We start from the raw sequence: 22486 nt of genomic DNA, 5'->3' as shown, positions 1-22486 counted from the left end.
TCATTCTTGCTGGGAGACTTTATTTACGACAGGAAATCGGAAACAACACGCGATCATAGAAAAACATTAAACAAGACGATCAATAGTTGATCGATCATGCATCGACAAGTGTAGAAGAATGGAATAAATAGACACGGAAATCCATGGTTCCCATGCTTTTCTGTCTCTTGTGATATTATTCATCACAAGCTACCTAATGCCCTATCATTAATCCCAGTCTCTTTTTATGCATTTCAAACCTGCTGTTTCTAAGAAAGAAATTTTTGGTTAGACCGCACATTTTTCTACTACAAATTAAATCACGTTAATTACACCAACTAAAGACGACTTTTACAGTCATTCGGGGAAGGAAACCGTATTGAATCTTCAGCTATGGGCCGCGCATTTAACCTAAACTGGTGACTTGTATGGAACACTTGCATGATAACGCCTTTTTCAGCCATCTAACTTTTAATCGATGATCATGCATGCTTCTGGACTCCATTATTAATCAGAAGAAATGCTTTTGAGCATGTTGGTGACAAAGCACTTCCTAATCTAATACTCTGCGTGCACTAGCTATCATTTGTTTCAAGAAATTGAAAGCAATAATTGGGTCGCGTTTTCAATAAAATTGACCGTTGAACTCAACTAATCCAATATTCATCTTGTCGTGACATGTAAAAGAAGCGAACTACAAAACCACTATAATGATTTAATCATATTTTTTTTATCTAATAATCAAATGTATATATCTTTTTATCAAATTGTGCATCCATCAATGATTTTTTTTTTTTGAAAAAATAACTTTAAAACCTATATGAATTTTTACCCAGAGTCTTGAACAAAAGAATTAAAAAGTGAAATACATCTCTTTGGCCCAGCTAAAACTACCCGGTTAATGATCCAATGAAATCAATTCTTAACACTACAGATAACGAAAGTACGGCTTCAAATTTTATGGCCATGTCAATTGTAGAAAACAATTGGATTTATACGTGCCTCGTGTCTTGGGAGCAAACATTTTTTTACATAGGTAAAGCCCTCAAAAATATCTCGGATATCAACCAAACACAGAATAAAAAGAGCAATGGCTGCAAACACCTTTTCTTTACAGGAATTACTTAATGTTTTAATCTTCATATATAGACTATTCACTCCTGCCTGGACCATTCTACGTAAAAGGTCAACCAGCAGGCGCTTTCCTCTTCTCAAGTACACTTGGACACATCAGTCTAATATCACGGTTGCTTAAGAAATATATATATTTGATGAAAAGGACTGCATTTTGCTCGCAGATGGTGATGTTACATGCAATAGAGTTATTAATCTTGAGCCTGGGTATAAATTTCAATTAAGCAGGTAGTTCCCCTCAATTACGAAACACTTTAATATCTACCACGTCGCCCTAGTAATCATCCTTGTTAAAAGGGAAAAGAAAATAAAAACGACGAGAACGTGTAATTTCCATTTGGAGTTTGGAGTTTGAAGTTTTTTGCATTGAAAAGAAGCTGTTTGACCATTACGTGCTCTGTCGCTACTGTTGTTGTATCGAACGATACATATGCTCGACGGGGGGAGGGGGGGACGAAAGGCGTTTTCTAGCCTCCCATGGGCCGGGGGTATAAAATAAAATAAGGCCCTTGCGTTGGACTATTGCTTTCCACGTATCTTAAATTATATGCAAGGATGGGGACTCCGTTTTGTGATCTTTGCATTAAGAAAGCATGCAAAACATCAAATCTCGACCTTCTGTGAGCTAAATCGTTTAGTTAAAAGATTAAGGAGAATAGGGTCCAGTTTATTAATTTCCAAATAATTAATTATAGTATTGATGCTTGGTTGAATTTTAGCACCTAAGAAAGACCTGTGCACCTAACATTAAAAGAAATTATAAGCTTTTTTCATAGGGTAGTGGGTGCACCAAGCTAACTAACTCCTATGAGGTTGAACCAAGTTTGCCCCTGCATATGAGCACTTGGCTCTTGACCGAGACCTAATCTGCCAGCATCGCACATTCCTGTGCATCTAATTTTCTTATAAATAGAGCTTCCTCTCTCCCACTCTCCACACTACATTACCAACTTAACTAATACCATCAATCAAGGCGAAGGTTGTTTTTGATTGAGAGAACGATGGAGGGTTTCGACAACATATTTGCCATCAATCATCGTCTCTCTTTGTTCTTCTTGGGCCTTTTGTTACTCTTAGCTTCTGCATTGTCCTTGGAAAACGCCAAAACGCACTCCCATGATTTTGTTGTGTGTATTTTTTCTCTCTTTCCTTCATTAAGCTTATCCTAATCTCTTCTTCTACTTGATTAGAAACTATAAATATTAACTACGATATTTATATTATGATCGATGGTTCAGATTCAAGCAACTCCAGTGAAGAGGCTGTGCAAGACCCAGAATTCCATCACGGTTAATGGGATGTTTCCGGGACCAACACTGGAAGTGAATAATGGAGACACTCTAGTGGTCAATGTTGTCAACAAAGCCAAATACAATGTCACCATTCATTGGTAAATAAACGCTCTCTCGATCTATTTCAGCTTTTCCACATGACGTAAAATCTCTTGCTTTCAGTAATTTTATTTCTTGACAAGTATATACAACAACAATTGTATAGTAATTAACCTTGTATATTGCACCATGAGGCTTGCATTTAATTATATTAGTATCATTTTTTTCTCCAACAGGCATGGCGTTAGGCAAATGAGAACGGGATGGGCAGATGGACCAGAATTTGTGACACAATGCCCAATTAGACCAGGTGGGAGTTACACCTACAAATTTACCATTCAAGGGCAAGAGGGGACCCTGTGGTGGCATGCTCATAGTTCATGGCTTAGAGCCACTGTTTATGGTGCTCTAATTGTCCATCCGAAAGAAGGATCTCCGTACCCGTTCTCCAAGCAGCCCAAGCGCGAAACAGCAATTGTTCTCGGTAATCAAACAACTCACTGCTGAAAAATTAATTTTCGACTCTTGGCTAACTAGCTGATCATGTTTAAGAGCTATCGATTATATACATCACGTACGTGCATATATTTGTTGTTTGTCCAAGCTTATCAAAGAAAAGGTAGCTTAACGAACTAAATATTGTAGAATGATATTGACCATGATTAACGGTGGTTAATTAACGTGTAATGATCAGGTGAATGGTGGAACGCGAATCCAATTGATGTCGTGCGGGAAGCAACTCGAACGGGAGGAGCACCAAATGTTTCCGATGCCTACACCGTCAATGGTCAACCCGGTGATCTTTACAACTGCTCGAGCCAAGGTATGCCTAAATATTCTTGAAAACGAATCCTTAACTCAAGCTTGCTACCAATTAAACAAGCACGTTGGATTGATCGCATTCAACCTCTCACGGCCCTAAGCTCCCTCTCCCCCCCAAAAAAAAAAAAAAAATTCTACACTCATGTATTCTATAATAAAAAAAAAAGGAAAAAAAAAAAAAATTCTACACTCATGTATTCTATAATAAAAAAAAAAGGAAGAAAAAAAAAATGGCAATTGGTTTTTATTTATTCATGGGCCATATATCATGCTATATCAGTTAAAATAACATGATTAACATCCAAGGAAAATTCTAGCTAGCTGGGAGGAAACAACAAGGCCAGAGCACGCAGAGGTTTAAATGTCTAATCGAAGGTTTTGTTTTATCCTTGGACAGAACTTAGTGGTGTTAATGATGCTTCTTCTTCTTTTTCACTCGCATGCATGTTTACATGGACCCAAGCATGAAGCATCCACCCACTAAGTCTTACACAAAACGTCTGAGACAGTTGTTTGTATACACTGTCCTATTTGGATGGATAGTGTTTAGTAGTGTTGGACCTATGGGATGGATATTCACTAACAAGCCCAGGTCCAGAACACTTCAACAAAAACTTGAATTCCCAGTGCTCATTGTTCTTGGCTATGCAAACCATCAACACCACAGAAAATAATCTACTCGACATGAATTTCTTTTGCAGATACCGTAATTGTGCCGATAGACTCCGGCGAGACCAATCTTCTCCGAGTCATCAATTCTGCACTCAATCAGCCCCTTTTCTTCACTGTTGCCAACCACAAGCTCACTGTCGTTGGTGCGGATGCATCCTATGTCAAACCGTTCACCACATCAGTCCTGATGCTAGGACCTGGCCAAACCACTGATGTTTTGATTTCCGGTGACCAGACACCTTCGCGGTATTACATGGCAGCACGTGCCTATCAAAGCGCACAAAATGCACCATTCGACAATACTACCACTACCGCTATTCTTGAATACAAATCATCCTCCTGTGCTGCCAAAAATTGCTCAGCAAACAAGCCAATCATGCCACCGTTGCCGGCCTACAATGACACAGCCACTGTCACTAATTTCACTACTAGCTTTAAAAGTGCTGATAAAAACTTAGTCCCAACTGACATTGATGAGAGTTTATTCTTCACAATTGGTTTAGGTCTCAATCCTTGCCCGTCTAATTTTAACAAGTCTAGCCAGTGTCAAGGGCCTAACGGAACCCGCTTCACTGCAAGCATGAACAACGTCTCTTTTGTGCTCCCATCCAACTTCTCTCTGTTGCAAGCTCATCACCAACGCATACAAGGAGTTTTCACCACTGATTTTCCAGCAAATCCACCACGAAAATTTGATTACACTGGTAATGTGAGCCGGTCCCTCTTTCAGCCTGTTGCTGGGACTAGGCTGTACAATTTGAAATATGGTTCAAGAGTTCAACTTGTATTGCAAGACACGAGCATTGTCACACCAGAAAACCACCCAATCCATCTTCATGGATATGACTTCTACATTATCGCACAAGGATTTGGTAATTATAATCCCCGAACTGATCCATCAAAATTTAACCTTGTTGATCCACCTCTCAGAAACACAGTTGCAGTCCCTGTGAATGGATGGGCGGTCATTCGATTCGTCGCAGACAATCCAGGTAAAAAACACAATTCTGCATTATCACTCTAAGATTTCAAACTCTAGCATCAATTCAACTCCGATTTTAAATTAAATGATTCCGTTTTCTTTTGCATAAATAGGTGTATGGCTAATGCATTGCCACCTGGATGTCCACATCACCTGGGGTCTTGCCACGGCTTTCTTGGTAGAGAATGGAGTTGGAGAATTGCAATCCATTGAGTCCCCTCCAGAAGATCTGCCTCTATGCTGAGATCAGAAATAAAAAGGTGTCCCTGTTGGTTGGAATTCATAAGCCCGACAATAATATATGGTTCCGTTAGCTGTAGTGTCTTAGTTTCGTTTTCCCCTGCATTACCTTTTGATGAAAGATGTAATTTAATGTTCTCTCTGTTTCTTAATCCCATAAACATGAGGGATGTAATTCAAAATTTACTTAATTTGAGGAATATTCAATTTGAGGCAAAAATCTAAATTATGATTGCAAGAAGTTCCCTTGGAACCATAATTATTAAACCTGAGAGTTGACCCTTCTATTAAATTGGATTTTGTGTCAACTTGAGTTGATATAAAAAAATTAAAAAAATATTAAATTTTTAATATTTTATATAAAAATTAAAAAATAATTTACGTGAATATAAATTATATATGTTACAAATAACAAAATTTAAAATATTATTTTAAATTTTTTTTTTATCTTATAATAAAAAAATATTTTTATATTTTTTTAAGTTAAAATATTTAAATCAAAATTTTTTTTATTCTATATTAAAAAAATATAACTTTTTTTCTTGTAAAAATAAAATATATATACTAAAGAATTTCAAATTTTATATTAAAAAAATAAAATATTATTCTAGTATTTTTATAATTAACTTTAAAATTAGTTAATAAGTAATTAAAAATATGAAAAAAATAAAGTGATTTTTGGTTAAGAAAAAAATAAAATTTAAAAAATAAAAATTTAAACTGATTTTTAAATGAAATAGACCTGCCCAAACTCACATGTAAAACCCGGCCATATCCGATAACTATGCTCCAAACTATTTTAATGCTTTCATCCAATCCATGTACATGAATTCCATTTATTGGCATTGGCCCGCACCTATTCACCATACCTGCCTCCTTCAACTCATTCCGTAGCATAAAATAGCCGCTGAATTATATGCTCAAATGGCACGCTCAGCTATCTCATTGAAACAAGTTGTCCTATTATGAGTTAAGAGAAAATAAATTAATTTTACAATGCATAGGTAATTATTACTTAGTCTCTGCAGTTTAAAGAGACTAATAATTTAATCCCTGATGTTTTAATTTCTAAGCAATAAATTTACCCCGGCATTCATTGCTCTCTTAGAGATCCCAATTGGGAATATGAAATTGACTCATTGCTCTCTTAAGAACTAGAGATCCCAATTGGGAATATGAAATTGAAGTTGGAGGAAGGGGACTCAATCGCGGGTGCGTCGTTGCATTGAAAGGAAATTTAAAAGGAGTTAAAAAACAGGATTATAGTTATCCCTTCATTGTAATGATATTCTTAACGATGCGGAAAACAACATATCAGTTGCTGTGGTGTAGTGGTTATCACGTTAGTCTTACACACTAAAGGTCCCCAGTTCGATCCTGGGCAGCAACATTTAGGTTTTTATCTTTATTCTCAGACAGGAAGTTTAGTTAACCCACGAAACTGAAGCTCGTTGAGATTGGCTACGAAGTTTATCGTGGGCACAGGAAAATTTCGGGATCCTCCTTGCTTTTTTGAAGTTTATCGTCGCGTAATAAGAAAGTGACGTCAGTCTTTGGTTATTGATAATGAAATGTCAGTTGCTGAATACGACAACAATATTGCTGAGCAGAAGCCATTTGTGAACCTTCGTATAAGTGGGATTGATTCACTGATTTTGCTTCATCACTCTTTCTGTTAGCATTGCGGCTTGTTCGTTAATATGCACAGGGATTATGCTTCATACAGCAACATGCCAACAACTTTAGCTTTCCCAATAGGAATGCCGTCAAAACTTTCTCTTAAGAAATAATATGGATCCGTGTTGTGTTAGCATGTTTAGTGATGATCTGTTTCCCATAACCTTACAAGCAGGCCATCAATTATGTGATCATTTCTGAAGCATCATATATAACCACTGGTAGTTAAGGCCTCAGGGAGAGTGTATTTGACGCATTCCTGAGGCCTTCCCAGGCTCTTGTGCTCTGCCATAGGTTCTTTGCAGCTTGTTCGGCCTACAGAATGGTTTCACGCGGTAGTGTTTTTATTCTGCGAGTTTAACCACACCATTCACAACTACCATGGAATTTGAAAAGCCAAGAAAGCAGGGTCGACCAACAAGCTAATAATGTATCAATTATAACAGGAAAAACAAAAGTGATGAAAGATAAAGCACCAGAAAAACTTTTGACAAGGGAGCTCTCTGTTTTTCAATCATATCCTCATTTACGAGACTATTAATTGAGAATCTATTCTTAAGAAGTCAATAACAAACATTACCAAACTGTGGCCTTTTCTCTTCCAATCTTGTTCACCTATCAAGATCCTTAACCATCCTTGTCTCTCTCTAGATATGCTTCCATTCGAAGAGATCAGACTGTTTCAATCATGGGAATTTGAGATTTAAATACCTCATAAACAGCTTGTCCGGAATAATTCTATAATGAAATTTATTTCAGCTATTGAATTTTATTTTTTTTTGGAATAAGTTTTAGGATTGTGGGAATCATTTGAAGCAGTTATTCCTCATTTTTTACTCTTAAAATCATCGAAGAGAACGCGGAAATAGATAAATAAACTCCAAAGGAAGTAGTCCTTTTGACAGCATAACGGGAAATAAAAAAAAAAATTGTTGTTTTTTATTGGCAATTTAAATTAAAAAATAAATTACTTTGGATGATGACAAATTATTAGCTAAAAATAACAGCTAAAATCAAATGACATTTAATTCGAAACGCAACCCGTGATGATATCAATATACCACATCAATTCAATATGCAAGCAATCATATTACAGAGTTGTATGCCTTTTTGTTTACCTATTTTAAGCATCTCCGACCTAATTATACATAGTTGAGAAATTTGTCGTTGGACCAAACAAATAATTAATTGTATACCTCGCACAACAATGGAAAATAACTCTACACTCAACTTACAAAAAGACTTTCAATATAGGGGTTGGGTGGTCCATGTTTAACATATGATCAAAGACTCCGTGGTCTAGAAATCTAGAAAGTGGCATGGCGTACACAAGTTCTTCTAATTATCACCTTAAATTAATTGCCAGGAGTAGCTCTACTTCTTTAGCTTTTATGTTTGCTTTTCAAGTACGAGTTTTTTTTAAATTTATTAAAAACTTATATAATTATTTTTTTTTAAATTTATTAAGATACCTACAAAGCTCAACTGAATGTTTACATTAATAAAAAAATAAAAACATCACGTTGACTTTTGATCCAGCCATCCTCGGATTTGTCCTTCGGCAAGCTGGAGGAACTGCATCGTGCTGATTAATCCTGGACGTCTTCATTTTTTTTTTTCTGGGCCAAAGAAATCGGTATATATCCTCGAAATCTAAAACTGGTAAGTCGTTGCCATTGGTACAGTTACCAGCTAACAAGATCACTTAGATTCACAGTAACATTTGATGAGAATAAATTACCTCTAATAGTGCACGGCTTATCCCTTAATAAGGAATCAAAATATGTGGTAGCATTGTTCATGCCCGTGTCAATATTTAACCCTGAACTCTTCAGGTTAGTCAAGGTTTTTTTTTTAATTAAAAATTAATTTTTTAAAATAAATTTTAAAAAAGTAATTTTTTTTAATATTTGATAATATAATAAAAAATAAATTGAAAAATATTTTCTAGTGTTTAATTATGAAATAAAAAATTAGTTGAAAAATAACTTGTTAATATTTTATTTTTTAAAGTTTATTAAATTAATAAGAAATAAATCTTATAAATTAAAAAGTTGAATAAAAATTAAATTAAAAAATATATAATTTCATAAATTAAAAGAAAAAAAAATTAAAACAATAATAATAATTATCATTTTATAAATTAATACAAATAAAACAAGTAACAATTAAAAGAATGACAACCAAGTTTGATAGTTAAAAAATTTTAATTAAAAAATAATAAGAAAAAAGTGAATAAAAATTATAAAAATAAAAATAAAAATTAATATAAATATCAAATTTTAAAAAATAAAACTAAAAAAAAATATTTAAAATAAAAAATATATATTTGGAGGCCGAAGCCAGTACCCTTGCCTTTAAACGAGTTTGACCTGCGTTTCTTCTGGTGCTGGACGCTTATATATGTTGAAGCTTTATACATCGAAGAGACGAAAGAAAAAAAAATTAAAACAATGATAATAATTATCATTTTATAAATTAATTTAAATAAAATAAGTAATAATCAAAAGAATGGGAATCGAGTTTGATAGATAAAAAATTTTAATTAAAAAATAATAAGAAAAAAATAAAGATAAATTATAAAAATAAAGATAAAAAATAATATAAATTTTAAATTTTAAAAAATAAAACTGAAAAAAATATTTAAAATAAAAAAATATATATTTGGAGGCCCAAGCCAGTACCCTTGCCTTTAAACGAGTTTGACCTGCCTGCAGGGTTTCTTCTGGTGCTGGACGCTTATAGATGTTGAAGCTTTATACATCGAAGAGACGTACCGGAATTGCAATAAAAAATAGCACCCCATTTCCTTTTAACAGAAAACAGATAAATGGAAGGGACTAAGTCACAATCCCTTCTTTTTTCCTTACAAAAAAATTAAATTATCAATGATGGTGATTTGTTGAAATTCAACTAGAAATTTAGCGAAAAGACTTGTGAAACAAGCATTTGAGAAATTATTCAATCTCGATATGCCAGTGGGTGCAACAACTCTTGTAGGATTGAAGTAAGTTTTGCCTTAGAAATCTGACCACTTCCTAAATCAAAACCTAATCTGCCAACCTCAAACAACTCGTTATGCTTCACACCCATCCTATAAAAGGATTTCCTTAACTCCCTAATTTCATCACCACTTATCTTAATCAATCACCACTCAAGGAAAGGCTTGGTGTCTTAAACAAAAAAGAAGAAAATGGAGGTTATCAACCGTATCTTTGCCAGTCGCCATTGTTCTTTCTTCTTGCTCCTGCTGCTTCTGGCCTCAGCAATGTCATTAGCTGTTGCAAAAACCCACCACCATGATTTTATTGTATGTCTAAATAACTCCTTTCTCCTTGCTTGTGTTTGTGTGTGTGTGTAATCTATAAATTATCCCCCTTCCTCTTTCTCCTGACATTAATTTGATATATTTTAAACAGGTTCAAGCAACAAAAGTGAAGAGGCTATGCAAAACCCACAACAGCATCACAGTAAACGGAATGTTCCCGGGGCCAACCTTGGAAGTGAAGAACGGAGACACTGTAGTTGTAAAAGTTGTGAACAAAGCCCGATATAATGTTACCATTCACTGGTAATTAATAGCATTAGTGTCTTTCAACTTTTCCAGACTGTTCATATATATATATATATTCCATGACAAATCATTATACGGAGCGTGTGGCATTTTTTTGTGCAGGCACGGTATTAGGCAAATGAGAACGGGCTGGGCAGATGGGCCAGAATATGTAACACAATGCCCAATTAGACCAGGTAGAAGTTACACTTACAGGTTTACTATTGAAGGACAAGAAGGAACACTTTGGTGGCATGCTCATAGCTCCTGGCTTAGAGCCACTGTTTATGGTGCTCTAATCATCCATCCAAGAGAAGGATCATCGTATCCATTCTCTAAGCCAAATCGTGAAACACCCATACTCCTTGGTAATTAGTTATCCATCATTAACTTCCTCGCAAAGCATTGTTAATTACTGAATCTATGAATTTCGAGAAAGTAATCAAATAAACATTCGTTTGTTACAATTGTTGATTCTAACGAACCATGGTGTTCAGGTGAATGGTGGGATACGAACCCTATTGACGTGGTGAGGGAGGCAACTAGAACCGGAGCGGCTCCTAATATATCTGATGCTTATACCATTAACGGTCAACCTGGTGATCTTTATAACTGCTCCAGCAAAGGTAAATTAACCACTATGTATTTGCTAAATTCTCACAAGCAGTGCTGTAGTAAATAAACAATGTAGGACCTGCTGAACTACATCAGAAGAGCCCTGTGAGAATAGTTTATTTGAAGCCTAAAAGGGCCCTCTTTTAATTTGAGTTGCTAATCCACAGTCATCTTTTTCCAAAAAAAAAATATTCTAGCTTTATGAAAATATTGTAAATTATAACGATCTAAGAATTCTTTGTGGGCTTAGTGGGGTGTAGCCCAATGGCTTTTTATGGAGACGAAGACCATTTCCAAGACTTCCAACTAAAATAACTGATATTTGATTAGTGCACGGAAGCTTCATCCCATCAGTATTTCGTAGATGATGATCTCATGGACCTGATATTGTTGCAGATACTACCATCGTTCCGATCGACTCTGGTGAGACAAACCTCCTTCGAGTCATCAATGCTGCACTCAATCAACCACTTTTCTTCACCATAGCCAACCACAAGTTTACAGTTGTTGGTGCTGATGCCTCCTATGTCAAGCCCTTTACCACCTCGGTCATCATGTTAGGACCTGGCCAAACCACAGATGTTTTGATTTCTGGCGACCAACTACCTGGCCGATATTACATGGCAGCCCGAGCTTATCAAAGTGCACAAAATGCACCATTTGACAATACTACAACCACTGCCATTCTTGAATACAAATCTGTTCTTTGCCCTGCGAAGTGCACAAAGAAACCATTTATGCCACCACTTCCAGCTTACAACGACACGGCTACAGTCACAGCCTTCAGTAGAAGCTTTAGAAGTCCTCGAAAAGTTGATGTCCCGACCGATATTGATGAGAACCTCTTCTTCACAATCGGACTAGGACTCAACAATTGTCCTAAAAACTTTAGAGCCAGGCGGTGTCAAGGACCCAACGGCACTCGTTTCACTGCTAGTATGAACAACGTGTCCTTTGTGTTTCCTTCAAAAGCCTCGTTACTGCAAGCATATAAGCAAAAAATTCCTGGAGTTTTCACCACCGATTTTCCAGCAAATCCACAAGTAAAATTTGACTACACTGGCAATGTCAGTCGTTCCCTCTTTCAACCTCTTCCTGGAACTAAGCTGTACAAGTTGAAGTACGGATCAAGGGTGCAGGTTGTGCTACAGGACACGAGCATTGTCACACCAGAAAACCATCCGATCCATCTCCATGGATACGACTTCTACGTCATCGCTGAAGGATTTGGGAATTTCAATCACAAAACTGATAAATCCAAATTCAACCTTGTTGATCCACCAATGAGGAATACAGTCGCAGTACCTGTGAATGGATGGGCGGTTATTAGATTTGTTGCTGACAACCCAGGTAATTTAAAGTTGATCTAAAGTTGATCCATGATCTGCTTCAATTTGAACATTAAGCTCATTAACATTTTTTTGTGATAATTAAACAGGTGTGTGGATAATGCACTGTCACCTGGATGTTCACATCACATGGGGTCTGGCCATGGCGTTTTTGGTAGAAGAGGGGATTGGGATTTTACAGAGTGTCGAACCTCCTCCAGCCGATCTGCCAATATGTTAATTAATATCAATACATAAAAGAAGATTTTACCATTGTTGACACTCATAGAAGCCAACAGCTATAGGATTTTCTTTCACCTTTTTATCTGTTTCTTGCATTCAATTTCCCATGTTCTTCCCTGCATTTGGGGACATATTTCATTATTGTATTCTTCCTCTCTTGGCTTACAAGCCTTTGAAACAAGAGCTGCCATCTCATTTTAGTTATTGACCTGCTTTTTTATTGATTTTCCAGAGCTGTTTTTGTTTCTCTTCGTTAATAATGCATTCAAACTTTTTGAAATCTCTGCTATATGTGCTTTGAAATGTTTAACGTTTCGAGCACTTCCGTAGTCAAATATGAATATAGAAATTGGGAAGGCAGCATAGTCACCAATTTTTTTCACCTCCTCGAAAGGCCAGCCCTTAATATTCAATCCCCTCAGCCCAAATCCAAACACAACCTCACAGGCCGAAAGGTGAAAAATATGTTTTTCCTAAATGGCTAAATATGCATTTTGTGTTTGAAAATATGGTTTATTAAAAATCATCAATTTTAAAATCAATCTAAATAACATTTGAGACTTATTAAAAATCAGCAATCTGGTAAGGCAAGCACGTCGCTGATGCATCGAGCTCCTGAGACTCGATCCAATCCACCATATCTCTTCATTAAATTGTTCTTCCGGGGCCTCTGCCAACCATTACATGTTATAATTAGTCTCACTTGGAATCACATCCATATTTTTATGTTGTAATTAGCCTCCACTCACTGCACTATTTGGACTATGAAGAGTTTAAGGGTGTAGTAGTAATTATGGTTAAAAGTATTTTATAATAAAAAATATATTGAAATAATATTTTATTTTATTTTTAAAAAATTATTTTTAACATCCTCATATTAAAACAATCTAAAAATATAAAAAAAAATTACTTAAAAAAATATATAATTCCAATCATATCTCCTAATAAACCATTTTAGTTCTAAACATAACAGTTACAAGTGCGGAGACTTCACGGTCATTAGGACCGACCAAAAAGAATATCTATGCATTGGAAGAGAAATGCCTTGCCGTGCTCATTTGATAATGAAATCCTCATATTGCAAGTTGCTGGTGCTTCTGGCTTGGCAATAAATCGCCTGATGAATTGTTTTTAATGTGATGAACTCCATTTCTCTCGAAGGGAGCAACGATGAGAAGATTACCTATGTGCTCATAATCTTATATGGAAAACCATGCTGAAATGGCGAGTGGCTGCAAGACCTCTACAGTTCTTTGAATAATTCTCAAAGGCACGCACCGTTCGATCTGATCTACGAGACATGCGTGTTTATGTATGTGTTAAATGAACATATTTTTTATGCCTAAGCTCAATGGAGGTAAATAAAATTAATGATTTGGATTCTAGCGTTGTTTTTTAAAATATTTTAAGATAATATTTTTTTATTTTTTAAAATTTATTTTTGATATCAACACATTAAAATAGTTTTAAAATATTAAAAAATAATTATAATTTAAAATAAATAAATATAATTTAAAAATATAATTATACATAATACTAAACAGGTCATAATTATCTTACAAAAACTCATTATCGTTTCAAAATAAATGCCATTGTGCGATGATGAGAAACATGGAAGGAGGAAACAACGGATGGTTCATTTATAAAAAAAATAATAAAATAGATTGGATTATTTTGTAACTTTTTACGAGTTGGTCATTTAGTATTTTTTATTTGAATATCATAAATTAGTCGTTTTTATTAAAGTTAATTGCTAGCTTAGTGATAGGGTTACTGAACAACCTTAAACTGACGTGGTTATTGAATACCTCTGTAACCAATGATTGTCCAGCAATGTAGAATGTCAAGAACCACTGAACCTATAAAACACGTTTTTTTTAATGATTTTTAAAGATTATCAGATAATTAAGTCAAATTCAAGACTAGCGGGAAGAACTTGTAAGCATGTATGTCCTGTTACAGAGAAAATGTTAGGATTCTGAAAACAAAGATGAAACTCTTTATAAAGAACGTTTATCTATTTTAACCTCGGAGTTCAGCTAATTTATATACCTTGAATTCACATGAGTGTATTAATGCAGTGGTAATATAATTTATTCTCTTGTTATTTGTAATTTTAAACTACTTTAAGATAAAGGCTAATGTGACAGAAAAAAATTATATTTGTTACTATTGATATTGATAATGATTATTTAAATTAATCCCTGCAGCTGTACTTTTCTAAGATAAAGGCTCTATATATACATCTTATCTTATTCGCTGACATTGAATTTAATAAATTTGACTAAATGGGAATGTAATTTATTTCAATTATGTACAAAACAAAGATTTTTGTTTTGTTAATATTTAATTTTTTTATCTTTTTAAATTGATATTAAAAATATTTTAAATGATAAAAAATACTACAACATAAACATGTCCTTATCCAAGATTTTGAATGGAAGAAAAATCTCTTCTTGTTTGAAAGTGTCAGCATACTGGACATCAGGATGATTTTTATATAATATTAGAAAATATGGTTATATCTGTATTTTTTAAATATTAATTTTTTATTAAAAATAATTATATATATATATATATTATATCATTTTAATATATTAATATTAAAAATAATTTTTAAAAATAAAAAAAATTATTTTAGTATATTTTAATTAAAAATACTTTAACAAATAATTACACCTATATTTTTAAAAGTCACTTCCAAGGACGACGTGCTTTGGACTGATCGGGTCTTGAGGCTTCCAAAATTCTAAGCGGATGACGTTTGCTGTTAGGGGGCTCGTGTTCGGGAAGGCTGGTCTGAGCCATGTGTACCGAGATAAATTTTGAGTTCCGTCATGATTTTGGGCCTACGTCTATCCTAAGCCCAGCTATGAATGAATAAATATGGACCGAGTACGGAGCACGGAATCACTAGGGGGTTGGAATCTGCCTCGGCTCCCGCGCAATAAAAATCGTCACTTCTCGGAAAAACGTCGTTATAAAGATCGTCACCTCCTTGTTAAAAAACGTGGATGCTTTGCCAATTCAAGCGATCCGTCGCTATTCAATGGGTTCTTTTCTTTTGAATGTCGTCAATGATGACATTATAGGTGACACTTCACCCACCCACGGGACAAGATTGCTTTCACGTTATTTTGAAACGCGGTGACATACATAGATAAGGAAAATATTTTTAAAAAAAATAATTTTTTTTATTTTTTACTTAAAAATAATATATTTTTTATATTTTAAAAAATTATTATTATCTCACTCTTAACCACTCTAACACCATAATAGGAATACCTTTGTTACATTACGGTACACGTTTTCCTCTCTGACTAGCCATCAAAGTAATATTATACTAGTAACTAAAAAACGTTGACACTCGATTTAATTGCATTTTAAATTTATTTATATAAACAGTAAATTATATTAGTATAGGTTTTTAATTATTTTAAATCAACCTCGTGTCTTAGCTAGAGTTGTTAGTGTGTGTTGCATTTCAGAGATCACAGATTTAACTTCTATGAAGCACAATATTTAAAATAAACTCAAATTGATTAACATGTTTTTCTAATTATTTTATATTAACCTTGTGTATTAACTCAAGTGATTATAGCATACTTTGTACACTAGAGCAATGTTTGTTTTAAAACAAACACAAGCAGTGTTTTTTTTTTTTCAGAAACAAAGAGTGGAAAAAAATAAAAACCTAAGTGCATGTTTAAGTTTTTTCAACGGTCTTCTGGGTTTTTTTTTAAAAAAAAAAAAAATTGGCCAATTGGGTTTATCGATCCCTTTTTTTTATCTTTTGGGTTTTAATTTTTTTATTCCATGTGTTTTGTTTTTATTGGGTTTTCTAGAATTTTTTTTTATAATTTATAATTTTTTTCTAATACAAAGTTTATTTTTATTTTATTTTTTAATATCAAGTTATTGGTAAATTTTATTTTTTTATGTTGTAATAAAAGATTTTTTTGCTCTTTTTTTATCTTTTGTTTTTTATTTCAATTTCATTCTATCAGTTTTTTCAATTCATTAGTTTTTTTCATTTATTTTTTTAATTTTATTATTTAATATAAAATTTTTATTTAATTTTATTTTTTAATATTATATCCATTAATGTTTTTTGAACCGAACTCCTACGTTAAAAGTTCGACAATTTAGTTATTTTTATTTTACATTCATTATTTTTTTTATTAAAATCACAGCAAAAATGCTATCAATAAACTAGCACTAACTCGAATTTGGATTATTGACCTTTGAGGTGAAAAAAATAAGTATTTTTATATATTAATATATTTTTAAAAAAATTAATCAAACAACACAAGTAAAAGAAAATTGGGGTGATCATCACGGTGCATGTCCTAATAAAAAATGAAACATTTCAAATAAATTGTTAAATAGGCTAAACACAAATTGCAATCAAGAGAGGGGGGGGGGGGGAGAAGAAATTCAAATACATATTGAACTTTTAATGACAGCCGCACTTATACTGTTGAAAAGATACTAACAAAACAAATTCAATGCAGCTCGCCAACTAGAATTGAAGTGAGTCATATACCTTTTTAGATGTCGATTCATATTAAAGAGATTTTTTTGACATCCTTGTGATGTTATTTCATAGTGTTTTCAAGGCAATTTCTTCCCTTTTCTTTTATTTATTCCCTGAGAAATATTCTCATCATTGTTTGTTTCGATTCATTTAATAATTTCTTTGGAGTGGCATGTTTTTCACCAACAACATCCATGTTGTTTCCCCAGATTTTTTAAAATTGTTTTATTTTACTATTTTTTTAAAAAAAGCAATGCTATTTTTCAATAAAATAAAAAACTATGCAGCTATAAGCTCTCTTTTTTCATGTCCTTTATAATATGATAATCTCACGACACAATCTTAAACGTCCATGATAATATTACAGTAACCGTTTCGTATTTGATCCTGCAATGTTGAGCTGAAACCCAGGCTTGTGTTCTCGTGTTTCTCGGTGTTTTTATTCTTATTTTTTTACGAGGGGTCCTTTTTATCTTTCCTTTTTTCACTAGTCTAAATCACATCTACCGAAGATCGCACTTGTAAAATAGAGTCAATTTCAGTCCATAGCAGACACGAGCTTCTCCATGTGAAGTCTCTGCTACGCAAACATAGCATTCTCATGAATGTCTACTACGCAAACATAGCATTCTCATGAATGTTTACTTAACGGATTAATATTTGATTTTGATAGATGAAAAATGTTTATTTTTTCAATATTTAGTGATCATTATTACCCTGCTATTCTAAAACAATTAGAAAAAAATCACCCGGCTCAAATCATATTAGAACAATTTATAAATATTTTAATTTTAAATATAGATATCACAATAAGTGGAGTTAAAATGTTTTTTTATTAATTTTTTTTTGTTGGTCAAGTGGATTACTCTTAGACCAATCAAATCAATTGAGTTATGTTGGTCAAGTGGATTGCTCTTAGACCAATCAAATCAATTGAGTTATATTTATACCAACTCCATATAATTTAATTTCAAACGTGGATTAGATGAGGAATTAGATTAGGAATATTTTTTTTAATTTTCATTACTTTTTTAACCCTTGATTGGGTTGCTAATTAATCAATCAAATTAATCTGATCACTTTAATATAATTTTTATTTTGTTTAATTTTAAATCTCAACCAGCTAAAGAGTTAGGCAATGAATTTTCAAATTAACTCATTTGATAGGTTAATAACAATGTTTATTAATTCTCTATTATCTAAATATTTTTTTATTATGTTAAAAAAATTACATTGCGCAACACAAACCTATAAATTAATAATAATATATGCATTTCAAGAAGAACATTTGCATAATTCTAAATAATATACATTTTTTATTCTGAAACCATATTTATTAGAAAAATTAGTTACTTATTTTGGCATGCTGAATCTACGAACAAATTAAATTACCTTCAAAAGATCAAACAGAACAAATTATCTCTATTAAAATACTGTTTGAAAACCAATGGCAATTAAAATGAAACAAAAAGACGGAATAAACAAGTTCAAATGGCATAATGGAAATTTTAAGGAAGCACCAGGGAGAGACTAGTCAGAAAGAGGTCTAAAGAGGGGAATTCCTTTGGTGCCGTGTAGAGACGAGAGCCTCTGTAGGTTCGAGAAGGTTCGCGTTCCCCGGTGCCACTAGGTTCGAATACAGAGAGCCACCAATGTAAAATCGACACGTCATCTATCAAAAATCTAATTTACAAAAGTATCCAGATAAAGTCTATAAATATCTCGGTGAGCTCGAGTTTCTATAGATCTCTCGATTATTAATCAATTAAAAGCCGTGCGTCGCCTCTCTGTTTCTTTTAAAACCTCATTTTCTCGTTCTCCACAGCGAAGAAAAAAGAAAAGAAAAGAAAGAAACGCGCTGAAAAGAAAAGGAGGTCATCGTACGACAACAATTCCACAAGAGAATTAGAAGTCAAGGAAATTTAAGATTCGTGTCTGGTCTCGAAGATTTTGATTTCTTGAAGCGAATTTCTTCGCTATTTGTTGACAGGTTAGTTGGTTAATCTCAGCCTAAGGTTTATATATATACTCAGCTTCTTTTTTGTTTCTAGGGTTTGATTGATTGAATTGGGGACCTGGGCTTTGTTTAATTGGTGATAATCTCTGGTTTCTTGGTGGTTGATAGGTAAATTTCGCTTTCCGGGTCAGGGTTTCAGAATTTGGAGTTATTATAATTGGAAGAAATTCTGGGTATCAAAATCCAATTGGATTGTGAGCTATTACAAAGCTTGTTTGGTGTTTGTGTTGTGGTAAATTCTTGTTCTAGAAATTGGATCTTCTTTGTTAAGGATTTGTGGGCCTGTTTGGTTACAGTGGAAATCTTCTTACTGTCTGGGTTATTTATATACTTGGTGGTCAAGACAATTCTCTCCGTGCTGCTTAATAATACTTACTCTTTTAAGGGCTTTAATTGATAGAGGCTTATTCCCTGCTAGTCAAGGAAAAATCTCCTTCTCGGAATAGAAAAACTTAAAATAGGACAAAATAGAGAAAACTCTACGAACAAGTAAATTTGTTGGCCTGAGAGGATGAGAATTAGCTGGTTCTCTATGTACACATATATCGAACATTAGCTGTAGTGGAGTCGCTCTTTGGAGATTTTGAGATTTGTTATTATATTGTGTTTCTCCTGTTCAAGTTTGTGGCAGTGGTGCTTAATTTTACTTTTCTATCTACTGCAGATTCTGAAACTCTTGTAGTTTTCCAGTACTGGGATCATAATTATTGGGTCCTGAGATCGAGAATATGGGTACTCTTATTCAAGGTTCTAACGCCACTTCCATGTCCATGGATTCTAGCAAGAAGAGGAAAAGGGCAAGTAATAAATCTGTAGCTGAGACCCTTCAAAAGTGGAAGGAATACAATGAGTATCTTGATGCTCAAGGTGATGAAGGTAACAAACCAGTTCGTAAAGTTCCTGCCAAGGGCTCAAAGAAGGGGTGCATGAAAGGTAAAGGAGGGCCAGAGAATTCAGTCTGCAATTACAGAGGTGTGAGACAGAGGACATGGGGGAAGTGGGTTGCTGAGATTCGGGAGCCAGACAGAGGGCCTAGGCTATGGCTTGGTACTTTTCCTACTGCCTATGAAGCTGCTCTTGCCTATGATAATGCTGCACGAACTATGTATGGTCCTCGTGCTCGTTTAAACATTCCAGATGTGGTGAATTCAACAAGCTCATCGAAGGATAACTTCTCTGCTGTGACACCATCATATTATTATTCAGCTGCAAGTCCTGCTGACTCCGTCACCACATCAACCCACTCTGAGGTTTGTGCGTACGAGGATCCTAACCAGAATGTATTAAGCCATGCTGAGGATTGGATGACAAATATATCAAGCCAAGCTGAGGTTTGCGAGCAGAATGCATCAAGCCAAACTGAGGTTTACGAGCAGAATGTATCAAGCCAGCATGTCGAGGATTGTTCTCGGGGAGTTGAAAAAAATAGCAAGCTGAGTCAAGATGAGCTGAAGATTCAACCAGAAAATCCTTCGTGGGCCAATGACTGTCACGACTACGGCTGGGATGAGATCTTTAGCGTAGAAGAGCTGCTAGGGGATATCGATTCTGGGATGACAGGAGCAGAGGGGTACTTCAGCTTAGGATTTTGACAGTTTTGTAGCGTTTTCTCGAGTAAAATAGTGTTTGTATTTCTAGGCTGATTGAAGGCTCGTAAATTATAATGTAAACTGGTTTTTTAGTCCCTTGGTTTGCATTTTGCAAACTAGAAGCCAAACTTGAAAAGCAATTGTTAATTGTCAAACTGATGCTAGTGAACTAAGCTAGAGATCTCGTCATTCATTTAGGGGGTATTTAATTTTTTTTTGTACTGTGTTTACGGGTCTTTCGGACTTTCTATTTGCTGATCTCATCTATTTGTAGTAATTAATTCAGTTACTTATTTAAACGCATAGCAAGCTAATCATTCTTACAGACATTTTACTACACTATTTTTTTTTTTACTTGAAATTATATTTTTTATTTAATGTTTTCATATGTTAATTTAAAAAAATAAAAAATATTATTATAATATATCTTTAAATAAAAAATATTTTTAAAAATAACTGAGATTATCCATTATGATACTATACGTGTTATCTAAACAACATGGAAGCTAAGGTGGAAGTCCGCGTTCGATAGAAAAAAATTACTGGCTTCTATCTTTTTCCTTCGATGCAATGCGCCTGTCTGTCACTGAAATTGTCTGGAGTAAATCAGTCAAAGGGAACAAAAGCTCAAATTCACGAGACGGAAGAAAAGCAGTTCGAATCAACGGATAATTTATTCCCAGTGCCTTAGATGAGACGAATCACCACCGCTCAAAACCCATTTATTTCCCTGGATGAGACGAATCTCGCAGACCGTGTGCTTACTAACACCACCGCTCAAAACCCATTTATTTCCCTTCCTTATAATTTAAAAATAATAATGCAAAACCTTTTTTTTTCCCATTGATCATAGATTGTATGGGCTTATCTACGAATTCAGGTCAATAATAGATTATGGGCCTGGGCATCTTATGTAGATCTTGATATAATTAAAGCCCGGTCCCGTTGTGAGTGACCAGAGCGCGCGTTTTATTAGCTCGAAGTTTAAAGCTTATTTGGACTGTTGTTATAATTATTTTTTACATAATTTTTTATATTAAAATATTTTTTTATATTTTAAAAATCATGTTTAATATTAACCTATTAAAATTATTAAAAGTTAAAAATATATTAAATTAAATAAAAAATAAAAAATATATATATATAATTTAATTTACATTCAATTTAATATTAAAGAATAAAATTTAAAAAAAAACTTTACTAAGTTTTATTTCCAACATATTTAATAAAGTCAACTGAGTTTTTTTTCAATTTTTTAATTTAGATTAGTTTAGATTTCAAGTCAATTTTATCCCAAATCAATATGTAAGGTTTGTCTAAATTTTTAAATAATGAGTCAAATTAATCTAATTAGGTTGTATATATTAAAAAAATTATATTTTCTTGAACAACTTTATTACTTCCTAGCTAGTGATTTCCATATTATTATTTTTTTAAAAAAAGGCTCGATGGCATAGTGTTCCACATTTATCAAATACACACAACTTGTCTCTTTATAATTGTGATAAAAAAAAAAAATTAACCTCAATATTTTATCAACTTCTTGCAATCAAAAGGAAAACTCATAAAATAAAAGAAGGAAATCAATTAATTATTTTCTTGAAAGCAAGAAATTTACAAGAAATTAGGACCACCTAAAACTAAAATGAAGATGGACAATCAGCTCCTATTGCTAACATTACAATAAGGAAAGTTGTTACTTAGGAAGTAAATTGAGGATAATTAGGCCATATTTAAAAAAAAAAAAAAAAAAAAAAAGGAAAAAAA

The 22486-nt window shown here is 33.5% G+C and overlaps 3 protein-coding genes and 1 non-coding gene across 6 annotated transcripts; all 4 read left to right on the top strand.

The window, feature by feature from the left end:
• The first annotated feature begins 2020 nt into the window (after positions 1-2020).
• On the top strand, positions 2021-5380 carry LOC105110893 (laccase-12-like). Its single transcript, XM_011006131.1, has 6 exons — positions 2021-2240; positions 2352-2503; positions 2681-2928; positions 3139-3267; positions 3968-4930; positions 5034-5380. Exons 1-6 carry the CDS (start codon positions 2115-2117, stop codon positions 5162-5164), a joined length of 1749 nt encoding a protein of 582 aa, XP_011004433.1. The 5' UTR covers positions 2021-2114; the 3' UTR covers positions 5165-5380.
• A 1097-nt stretch (positions 5381-6477) lies between these two features.
• Positions 6478-6550, top strand: TRNAV-UAC (transfer RNA valine (anticodon UAC)). The gene has a single exon. It is a non-coding gene; the product is annotated as a tRNA-Val (tRNA).
• A 3357-nt stretch (positions 6551-9907) lies between these two features.
• Positions 9908-12791, top strand: LOC105110814 (laccase-12-like). The gene is made up of 6 exons (XM_011006014.1): positions 9908-10147; positions 10257-10408; positions 10514-10758; positions 10888-11016; positions 11402-12355; positions 12444-12791. Exons 1-6 carry the CDS (start codon positions 10031-10033, stop codon positions 12572-12574), a joined length of 1728 nt encoding a protein of 575 aa, XP_011004316.1. The 5' UTR covers positions 9908-10030; the 3' UTR covers positions 12575-12791.
• Positions 12792-18901: 6110 nt separating this feature from the next.
• Positions 18902-20940, top strand: DREB2 (dehydration-responsive element-binding protein 2C-like). 3 transcript variants are annotated; one of them, XM_011005911.1, is made up of 3 exons: positions 18902-19103; positions 19239-19362; positions 19795-20940. In XM_011005911.1, exon 3 carries the CDS (start codon positions 19859-19861, stop codon positions 20720-20722), a length of 864 nt encoding a protein of 287 aa, XP_011004213.1. In that variant the 5' UTR covers positions 18902-19103; positions 19239-19362; positions 19795-19858; the 3' UTR covers positions 20723-20940.
• The last annotated feature ends 1546 nt before the right edge of the window (positions 20941-22486 follow it).

The sequence above is a fragment of the Populus euphratica genome, unplaced genomic scaffold, assembly GCF_000495115.2.
Source record: "Populus euphratica unplaced genomic scaffold, PopEup_1.0 scaffold1.1, whole genome shotgun sequence".
Classification (NCBI taxonomy): domain Eukaryota; kingdom Viridiplantae; phylum Streptophyta; class Magnoliopsida; order Malpighiales; family Salicaceae; genus Populus; species Populus euphratica.
This window is presented reverse-complemented; position numbering and strand designations above follow the sequence as displayed.